Source organism: Vigna radiata, chromosome 7 (genome assembly GCF_000741045.1).
Source record: "Vigna radiata var. radiata cultivar VC1973A chromosome 7, Vradiata_ver6, whole genome shotgun sequence".
Taxonomy (NCBI): domain Eukaryota; kingdom Viridiplantae; phylum Streptophyta; class Magnoliopsida; order Fabales; family Fabaceae; genus Vigna; species Vigna radiata.
In genome coordinates this window covers 46,406,810-46,416,685 of record NC_028357.1, presented here as the reverse complement: position 1 = coordinate 46,416,685, position 9,876 = coordinate 46,406,810, and the positions used below count along the sequence as shown (strand labels likewise).

Genomic DNA, 9,876 nt, shown 5'->3' with positions numbered 1-9,876 from the left:
TTTAGAATTTATTTAGTTCTTTCGTCATTATAAAGTTAGTATATAATAATAATAATAATATATCATTATTTACTATTAATATTGTTATATTTATTATTTTGTATTTGCATCTAACTTTTAATTTTATAAAATGGAAATGGTAGAAGTACTAATATTCAAGTTTCGTCTGAATTTGATATTTTGTAGTATGTTACAAATTCAAATTTGAACCACGTGAATGTTCCATTAATGTAGAGAGAGAAAGAGAAATATGGTTAAGGATAGTGGGGAGGTGTAGGATATTTTTGGAATAAAAAAGATAATGGAGATGTGTAGAATATTTTTGAAATAAATTAAATTAATGGAAAGTTACAGGTCCCACTTAGAGAGGTGTAGGGAGCAACACCCTATTCTTTCCATTCTATCTTTTATCGTAATCAACAACCCAAGTTTTTTTTTCTTTATCACTTTAAGTATAAATTAAATTTTCTGCAAGTTGCGAACAAAAGAGTAAATCATACACCATTGTTTATTCAAGTAAGCTCACTGATAAATAATAGTCCAAATGCTTGCAAAATATTACAAGGTTTACACACAATGTTACATATAGAAGAGGTAAATATATTTGGTTTTAGTTTATTTTTAAACTAAGGTACAATTTAGTCATTCAATTTTATAAAACTCTGGTTTTATTCTTTTTTACTAAATTTTGTTAACTTTATTTGTTGTTTCAAGCACGTTTCATTATAGCATTTGGATTGTTTACATTGTTTGACACATTTTTGTTTCAATGTTAACTAAGAAACACGTTTGAAACAACAAATAAAGTTAAAAAAAATTGGTAAAAAAGACTAAAACTAGAGTTTTCTAAAGTTAAATGACTAAATTGTACCTTAGTTTAAAAATGGACTAAAACCAAAATCACTCCAAAGTATAGAGAGTGAAAACATATTTAATCATATATAGAAATTATGACACATTCTATTAAGTATTCATTATTTTCCATGTTTGCTGCTTTTAAAAGAAACAATGTTGTGTATATATTTTAAATACAGCTTTAAGCCCACAAGAAGTCGCTTTGGCCGAGTGGTTAAGGCGTGTGCCTGCTAAGTTGTACATGGGGTTTCCCCGCGAGAGTTCGAATCTCTCAGGCGACGTTTCTCTTCTTTTGTTCGTTCATCATATCACAACTTTGAAAGAAAGATGCAGTTTTGCAGATGAAATTTACCGTGCAGTTAAAAAGTAAATGAAAGAAAAACAAATGTAGAATGCAAAGGACATATAATTCATTAAAACAATTTTATTTTTTGAAATTACATAAATAAAGAGATTAACTCTAATTTAGGAAACTAAAATCAATGATATCCTTAATTTGTATGGGTTAGTTTTTGCAGGAAAGGATAATCTGTGTAACCGATGACAGGATCTGAGGTGTAAAAGGTGTTCCTGTTGTAGCTGGTGAGAGGTGCATTAAGCTTCAGCTTTGAAACCAAGTCTGGATTAGAGATGAAAAGACGACCAAAGGAAACCAAATCAGCAAGGCCTTGAGCCACAGCTTTCATTCCTGAGTCCCTAGTAAAGCCACCACTGCACATCAATGTTCCCTCATAAGCCCTTCTCCACTCCTGCATCAGATCAACACTCTCTTCTTCCCTCTCTGCCTCGGTTCTCTCAAGAAGGGTGAATCGAGGCTGAGTAACATGAAGGTAAGCCAGTTTTGTTCCCTTTTCTTTCTGGAATTTGTTCAGTTTCTCAATCACTGCTAAGCCTAGCCCAAGTGGGTCAGAGTCAAAGGCATCCATGTGATCAATTGCTGGTGAAATTCTGACAGCAACTCTTTCTGCCCCAATAGCAGAAACAACAGCTTCAATCACCTGCATTAGGAACCTGCACCGGTTTTCTAGTGATCCACCATATTCATCTGTTCGATCATTGATTGCGTCCTTCAAGAATTGATCGATGAGATACCCATGCGCCCCATGAATCTCGATTCCATCAAAACCTGTGCGAGTATATATATAGTATGTCACATTTCATCATCATCGTCATATAACATAGATATATAGGAAGGACAATCGTCCTTTCACACACGAATTTTTTTACTTCATTTTATACCATCCTTCACTACCTTTCCCTCTTTCTTTTTCTTTACAAATATAAAACTTAACTTTTCTTCAGACTATTTTACTCGAATCAAATCTATCTAAATAACTTTTTTTTCATTGAAAATTGAAAAGGTAGATGTTATACTTAGCAAAACGATAAAGTACAACCTGCTTGAATTGCATTAATTGCTGATTGGCGATAATGCTGCACTACTTCAGATATTTCAGCAGTGGTGAGAGCATGAGGCTCTGAGAACACGCCATGGGACCCATCTGGCATGAGAACCCTCCACTTCTCTGATATGGGTTTACTGGTGGACGAAATAGGTGCAGCCCCACCAGGTTGATACACTGTTTCAAATCCATTTAAGGTGCTAAATGAGTGAACAATTCACTGAAAAGTGAATGTCATATAAAAAGACATAATTAAGGATGGAATGGAATTTATCATGATGCAACCTGGATTTGATGCGCGGCCAACATGCCAAAGTTGACAGAAGATTATGCTGCCTTTGGCGTGCACGGCATCCACAACACTTCTCCATGCTTCCACTTGTTCATCAGTGTATATTCCAGGCACGTGAGGAAACCTGCATAAAGATCACCACTTATTAGTTACTACTCACTGCTCATATCGTGCACCAAACTATATAATCAATTACAAAAATACTACATTAAGAGCTAAAAAATGTCAATTCTTTTACAGTTATATTAGTTAATCATTATTTGATGAATAATGATTAAAAAATATAAATATTTTTTAAAAATATATAATATTCATATTATCAATATATTTTTTTAAAAAGAAAATCAGAATTCTTTGTTAATTAGTTGCTTAATTATTACCATTGGTTAAGCAAATTGGTTTGAGTTAAAAGAAAGAAAATGGATTAATATGGACGGTGGTTTCAGTTATCACATATTAAAAAATTTACAAAGATTAATGATGGTTTCATGAATATCATTTTCAACAATAATTCAAATCATTCACACGAATCATGGTAAGTGTAACTCAACCGAAAAACTAGAAAACAAAATGAAAATCCAGAAAATTTGAAATAAAACAAAAATTGAGTTTTTATTGGATTAAATCTGATTTAGGATTCTGTACATATATGTTGAAAATTGATCATATTTAAACTCAAACCAAACTTTATTGCATATTCAATATCATAAATTAGATTCATGCTCATATAATCAAGAACCATGAACCTGGAATTTATTACCTAACATTCATTTATCTTTTGAGAGATTATTAAATCATGTTTTAAAGCATTGCATGTATTTGAAGGTATACTTTGTAGCTTTTCCTCTAAAACAAAAAATGTAAAATTTGAATTATATTTTCCGTCTGATACTAGATTAATTTGTATATATTTCATTTCTCATTTTGAAATCTGTATATCTTTTTTCTCGAATGATGAAGGAACAAAAGCAAAAATAAACGAATGGTGTACCATTATTTTTCATCAAATTGATCTAATTGAATCCTTAAATACCCCTAAACATCATTTTCATGACAAACAAAAAGATTAAAGAACAATTGATTGGTTGTTTATCCCTAAATTAAACAACAGTAGAGAGATAATAATAGTGAGAAGAGATAAGTAGAATGTACCCAGAAGAAGTGGGAGAGATGGAAGTGCCTTCAGTGATGAGAAATCCACCTGGAGTTGATCTCTGAGCGTAGTACTCTGTATGCGCTGCGTTTGGAATCCCCTTCAAAGCTCTGCATCTTGTCATGGGAGCCAACACAACCCTGCACAAAACTTAAATCAAACAGTTAGTGCTCATTTCATAGATTTTGTGAGAATAGATTGAAGAAGAAGGCAATGGAAAGTGTGTGAGTGACCTGTGAGAGAGGTTGAATTTTCCCATATTGTAAGGAGAAAAAAGGGTGGAGATATCTGCCATTGTTGAAAGAAGAGAAAGTAATGAAGGTGGCAATCAGACAATGGTCAATGGTGCCAACCTACGAGGCACTTGGGTACCATATATATAGTAATCCATCTTCTGCTGCATATGTTTCACGCGGTTTGACTTCCACGTGATTTATATTCTCTCTGTGGTCGGTTACCACATGTTCAAACATCTTGCCAAATCCAATATGAATACCTTTTATTTTCTTCATCAAAATTAAATCAACTTTCTGAATTTTTTTTCTTTTTTTTCCATTTCTTCACCGTCATAGTCTCACAGATTTTTGTATTCATAGACTTTGACAGTAGAAGGCGTCTTGAAATTCTAATAAATTCTATGCATTCAATAAGTTATCATCTACTTTTGTTTTTTTACAATTACATAAATATACTTTTTATGATTATATTACTTTTAAAAAAGGCGTCAAATATTGTTTGAGTGTTCAAAAAACATTTTTTTTAAAAGAAATAAAAAAGTATTTTATAACAACCTTCTTTATATATAATCAGATTACAACTTTAATGATAAATTGTTAAATGAAGATACTTAATTAAATTATTTAATAAATAATAATTATTTTGGTTTGTGAGGTTCTTTTCATTTATTTGTTCTTTCAACTTAATTGTAGAGACTACTTTGATATTAGGAAGAATTCAACCATATTAACAATAAATATGTATTAATTGACAATAAATATGTATTAATTATTACTCACTTATAATTATATTTCAAATATATATTTATATATTTTAGATTCAACTTTAAATTAATACTATGATCTAATTGATAATAATTATATTTAAATTTAATGTAGTCATCTTAACATTATTGGGTTGTATTAATCCAATCTTAATTTCGATTTCATTAGGTTATATGATAAAACGGTCCAATCTTAAGTTAATAGAACCATCATCCTATACAATAATAATAGTTGTAAATTGGTTGTATAAAATCGACTTTCAATTTATCATTATTCTTTATTCAAATGTAAAAAAAATACTTATTATTGTTTTCATTTAAAATTATAGAAAATACTTTTTCGATATCTTTTAAAAAATGTATTATAGTGTTTCGTTAACTTTTATGTTTATATTAAAGAGCAGGAATGTGTAAAGTTCTTAAACTATTTGACTTATGTGGTGGATACATTAAAATATTTAATTTATAGCATTTCGTGATTGTGTGAAATTAATTCTTATTAGATACTACATCTTTACTATTTAAATTTTATAAAATAAAAATCAACATAATATTATGATATCGAAATAAGTAATATAATATAAATTATGTAAAAGGAAAATAAAAGTAAGAAGAAATTTGAAAAAAAAAAACAGATGAAAGGGAAATAAATAGAATTGAATTTTTCTATTCAAATGGTCACTTTTTTCTTTTTTTTAGGGAATATAATATAAATTATGTAAAGAGATTGCGTAACTGCAAATGTAATTGAAAAAATATATATATTATATTAATTATTCTTACTTTCAGGATTTTCAACTTTTGCAACTCATGTCAAATGTTTCGAACACTTTTTATAAAAAGAAAATATTTTTTATTTGAGTCCAGAGATTATAAACGACGCTGAATTAAAACCATGGTGTGTTAATTTTGAAAACATACTTAAGAGAAGGGCCAAACCCCACTCAACCAGCCTAAACTACGAGTAACCCTTCGTATCATTATTCATCTTAAGAGAACATACTTACCTGGAACTGTTCATTAAAAAGACTTTCGATATAACAATAACTGTACTTGTCTGAACCAATCAAGAAAACGAATCATCAATTCTGATACCGTGTGCATTCATAGTTATTAAAATAAAAGGTAATACAATAACTATGTTATTAACTATAGATGTTGAAGGAAATAAAAATAATAATTATACTTAAAAATAAATAAAAAGTATGTCTTAAGTCCTTATTTCCTAGGGAGGACCCTGTCACTTATATAGAAAAGCTATGAAATTAATAGCATCATACACTTCCAAGGTTTCATTGGTTATATGACTAATCTCAAGCTGAAAAACAATAGTTCACCATATTAAGAAGGAACGGAATTAAAACTATTATACAAAGTAATTCAATAATAAATACAGAGATGCAACTTCCATACAGGCCAAAGAACTTATATATCAGACAAATTTTCAGAACAAAGGCATTCACTTAAGATTGAGATATTCGAATTATAAATATGACTATCTAAATTATAAAAGCCAAAAAACATTACAGTTAAAGGCGTGCCCTTGGGTCCTTTGCCTCAGTTTCTTTGGTCATGAAAGGATAATCTGTGTAGCCTATAACAGGATCCTGAGTGTAAAACGTCTTCCTGTTATATCTGGTTAGAGGTGCATTAAGTTTGAGCCTTAAAACCAAGTCTGGATTGGAAATGAAAAGACGACCGTAGGATACTAAGTCAGCATGGCCTTCGGCTACAGCTTCCATTCCTAACTTCCTAGTAAAACCACCACTACACATGAATGTTCCCTCATAAGCCTTTCTCAAGTTCTGCATTAAATGAGCTTCCTCCTCTTCGCTGCCAGGTCTACCTGACTCAGTTTGGCCGTAAGCTGTGTATCGAGGCTGAGTAACATGAAGATAAGTGAGTTTTCTGCCCAGCTTTTTCTGGAAACTGTTGAGTCTCTCAACCACTGCTAAGCCTAGCCCAAGTGGGTCAGAGTCAATGGCATCAAGGTGATCAATAGCAGGTGAAATTCTCACAGCAACTCTTTCTGCCCCAATGGCAGAAACAACAGCTTCAACCACCTGCAATAGGAACCTGCACCGGTTTGCTAGTGATCCCCCATATTCGTCAGTTCGGTCATTGATTCCATCCTTTAAGAATTGATCAATGAGATATCCATGTGCACCGTGAATCTCAATTCCATCAAAACCTGCACACATATCACATTTCCTCATATACCTTCATAATTATGTTCTGTTTTAACTGTGTTCTGTATAACAAACCCACATGCACGAACTAGAAATGTAAAGAATTCACAGCAACATATCAAGAGTAATTAATCTCCATCCAGCTGCATTGAAACTGCCGTAGAAATTTAAAGAAAACATTATCTTACTAGAAACAGTAGGCAATTATTTCACATCTTCCACACAACTTTTTACAAGGGCCAAAACCCTCTAAGAAGTATCACAAAAACCAATCAACACCTCAGTTTTCAAGCGTAGAAATCTGTAATCTTGTAGGTTTTGAAGTATGGTACAGTTATTTCTCCTTATTGCTAAGCTCATTAAAACAGTGTGTAACATTTTCTACCTATAACATAACACCGAGACGCATCCACAGGCTAACTTTAACCCATTAGAGTCAACTTTACTTTTCATTCACTTGGAATTGAAATCTATTATTGAAAATAGAATTCAAATGCAGCATATCATCACCACCGTTATCTCTTCTTTTTATTTTCTTCAAAGATACAAGAAAAATAGATCAGATAAGGGAAACAGATGTTGTGTATACATGTACACAATGTCATCATTAATGACAGCTAAATACTACAGAGACACTTCACTTGAACACATACATTAACATACTGTAATATCTTAATTGAGACGACTACATTTAGTATCAAAAACCATTTGTTGATGCTGATTTTAAGAAACCAACCTGCTCGAATTGCATTAATTGCTGCTTGGCGATAATGCTGCACAATTTCAGGTACCTCAGAAGTATTAAGTGCACGAGGCTCTGGGTAAACACCATAGGACCCATCGGGAAGGAGAATCCTCCACCTCGCTGATAGGGGCTTGGAGGTGGACGAAATGGGTGGAACCCCACCAGGCTGATACACTGTTTCACAGACACGAAATGAGTGAACAACTCAACAAACAGATAACTAGAGAGTAAATTTAACACGTTCCATCACTTCAGTTGAATCAGTTAAGTCAAAATCTGAAAATATTAACTATTTGTCATGCATGGAGTTAGTTAAGTAAAGAACAAAATTATATGCATTACATTAAAATGAACTCAGATGACCCAAGCAGAACTGTAAAACTCTAATCACAGTTCACACCAAAAACTTCTAAAAAGCTCGCTTTAGATAAGTAATAGTGACCATAAAATTTGAGTCTAGGATCTATGCAATACAAATTATTGTATATCAGAATAATTTAAAGGCCAATCGATGTCTCTGAAGAATTAGGACCCAAAATGAGCACTAATTAAATTGGTGGATGAGAATGAGGTTCACTTTACCTGGATGGGACGCACGGCCAACATGCCAAAGTTGACAGAAGATAATGCTGCCTTTGTCATGAACAGCGTCCACTACATCTCTCCATGCCTCCACTTGTTCATCTGAATATACCCCAGGCACATGGGGAAATCTGCATCAACACCACCACTTACTTATTACTACTATTCACAAATCACGAGTTAAAAAAAAAAAAGGAAGAAAATCAATTACACAGATATAGAAGCACAAATTTCTCCTTTTATTTTTTGTACAGTTTGATTGACAATTTTTTTATTGAATAACGATGGAAAATTAAAACATTTTTTATTGAAAATATAAAATTTAATATTCTCAATATTTTTCTGAATTATAAAAAAAAATGCCAAGTAAAAGTGTTCATAAATTTTATTTTATTTTTTAAAATAACACACAAAATCTTAGAAGAGAAGATTAAAAACAACCCCCATTATCCAAACAGTCCTCTGATAACCAATCACATGCAGCAGCACCCTGTGACTCTTTGTTTGACAGTTCAATTATTGAGGTCCCTAACAAAAATTATTACAAAACCAAAAGTTTTGCGTTCAAAGAAGGAATACATGTTTTTATCAATAAGAGGAGTTACAGAGTCAATGGAAAAAAATATATCTCCACCAACAATGAATAAGGAAGTATATATATTATGAATAAGATGAAGAGAAATGAAAGGATAGGAATAGGAAGAGAATAGTGGAAGTACCCAGGAGCAGTGGGGGATATCAAGGTGCCTTCGCTGATGAGAAATCCACCCGGTGTCGATCTTTGAGCGTAATACTCAGCAAGTGCTGCGTTTGGAATCCCCTTCAACGCTCTGCATCTGGTCATGGGAGCCAATACTACCCTGCGCAAAACCCAACTCAGATTATCAGATCCCCCAATCTTTTGTTGGTGAAAAAATAACAGATTTAACAAAAAAAAAAACTATGGAAGTGAAGAAAAGTTTGTGTGAGCGACCTGTGAGAGAGGTTGAATTTGCCCATGTTGTAAGGAGAAAAGAGGGTGGAATTTTCCGGCATGGTTGGAAGCAGTGGCGATGATCTTGCTTCACTTGACTTTGATAGAACATAAAAGAAGTTCAATTATTGAAGGATCGACTGTGTCGTATGCTTCTGCTTTTGCAAGCTCAATTGGTCCGAGTGTTGCACGTGATTAATACTGTCTGCGGTGAGTTTTGCACGTGCCTAATCTCTGATTGATTATTAGCGACGTTGATTTAACATAATATTTTAGGGTCGAGTTTTGGACGGTGATGGAATGAGTGGATTGAGTTGAGTTTGAGAATGATGATGAAAATGAAGTTGGCGTGGGTGTGGTTTCTCCACTGGAGAAAACTTTTTGAATATTAGTGCCTCACTTTCTTCTGTCCAACACTTTCACTCACTTTACTCTTATTGGCTCTTCCTTCCTGGTCCCAACTTTAGGCTTAATTAGGGTAAATATGAATAATGATATTTTCACATTATAATTCTTTTTATTATTATTTCATGTTATTTTTTATTATTATTATTTTTTAAAATTAATTTTTATTAAAAACATCTTGTCTTTATAAAAGTTGTGAAACAGTAATCTAAAATATTTGTTCCCTTATCCATAACATTATTTTATTATAGTTGTGATATATTGATTGAAGAATTAATA

General features: G+C 32.2%; 2 protein-coding genes and 1 non-coding gene across 3 annotated transcripts; 1 reads left to right on the top strand and 2 right to left on the bottom strand.

The window, feature by feature from the left end:
• Positions 1-1,048: 1,048 nt before the first annotated feature.
• LOC106766957 (12-oxophytodienoate reductase 3) lies at positions 1,049-4,107 on the bottom strand. The gene is made up of 5 exons (XM_014651758.2): positions 3,937-4,107; positions 3,703-3,843; positions 2,544-2,674; positions 2,253-2,435; positions 1,049-1,981 (listed from the first exon to the last, which is right to left on the bottom strand). The coding sequence occupies exons 1-5, from the start codon at positions 3,996-3,998 to the stop codon at positions 1,347-1,349; spliced, it is 1,152 nt and encodes a 383-aa protein (XP_014507244.1). The 5' UTR covers positions 3,999-4,107; the 3' UTR covers positions 1,049-1,346.
• On the top strand, positions 1,052-1,136 carry TRNAS-GCU. The gene has a single exon. It is a non-coding gene; the product is annotated as a tRNA-Ser (tRNA).
• A 1,932-nt stretch (positions 4,108-6,039) lies between the features above and the next one.
• On the bottom strand, positions 6,040-9,650 carry LOC106769071 (12-oxophytodienoate reductase 3). Its single transcript, XM_014654535.2, has 5 exons — positions 9,193-9,650; positions 8,939-9,079; positions 8,220-8,350; positions 7,629-7,811; positions 6,040-6,894 (listed from the first exon to the last, which is right to left on the bottom strand). The coding sequence occupies exons 1-5, from the start codon at positions 9,252-9,254 to the stop codon at positions 6,233-6,235; spliced, it is 1,179 nt and encodes a 392-aa protein (XP_014510021.1). The 5' UTR covers positions 9,255-9,650; the 3' UTR covers positions 6,040-6,232.
• Between the last annotated feature and the right edge of the window lie 226 nt (positions 9,651-9,876).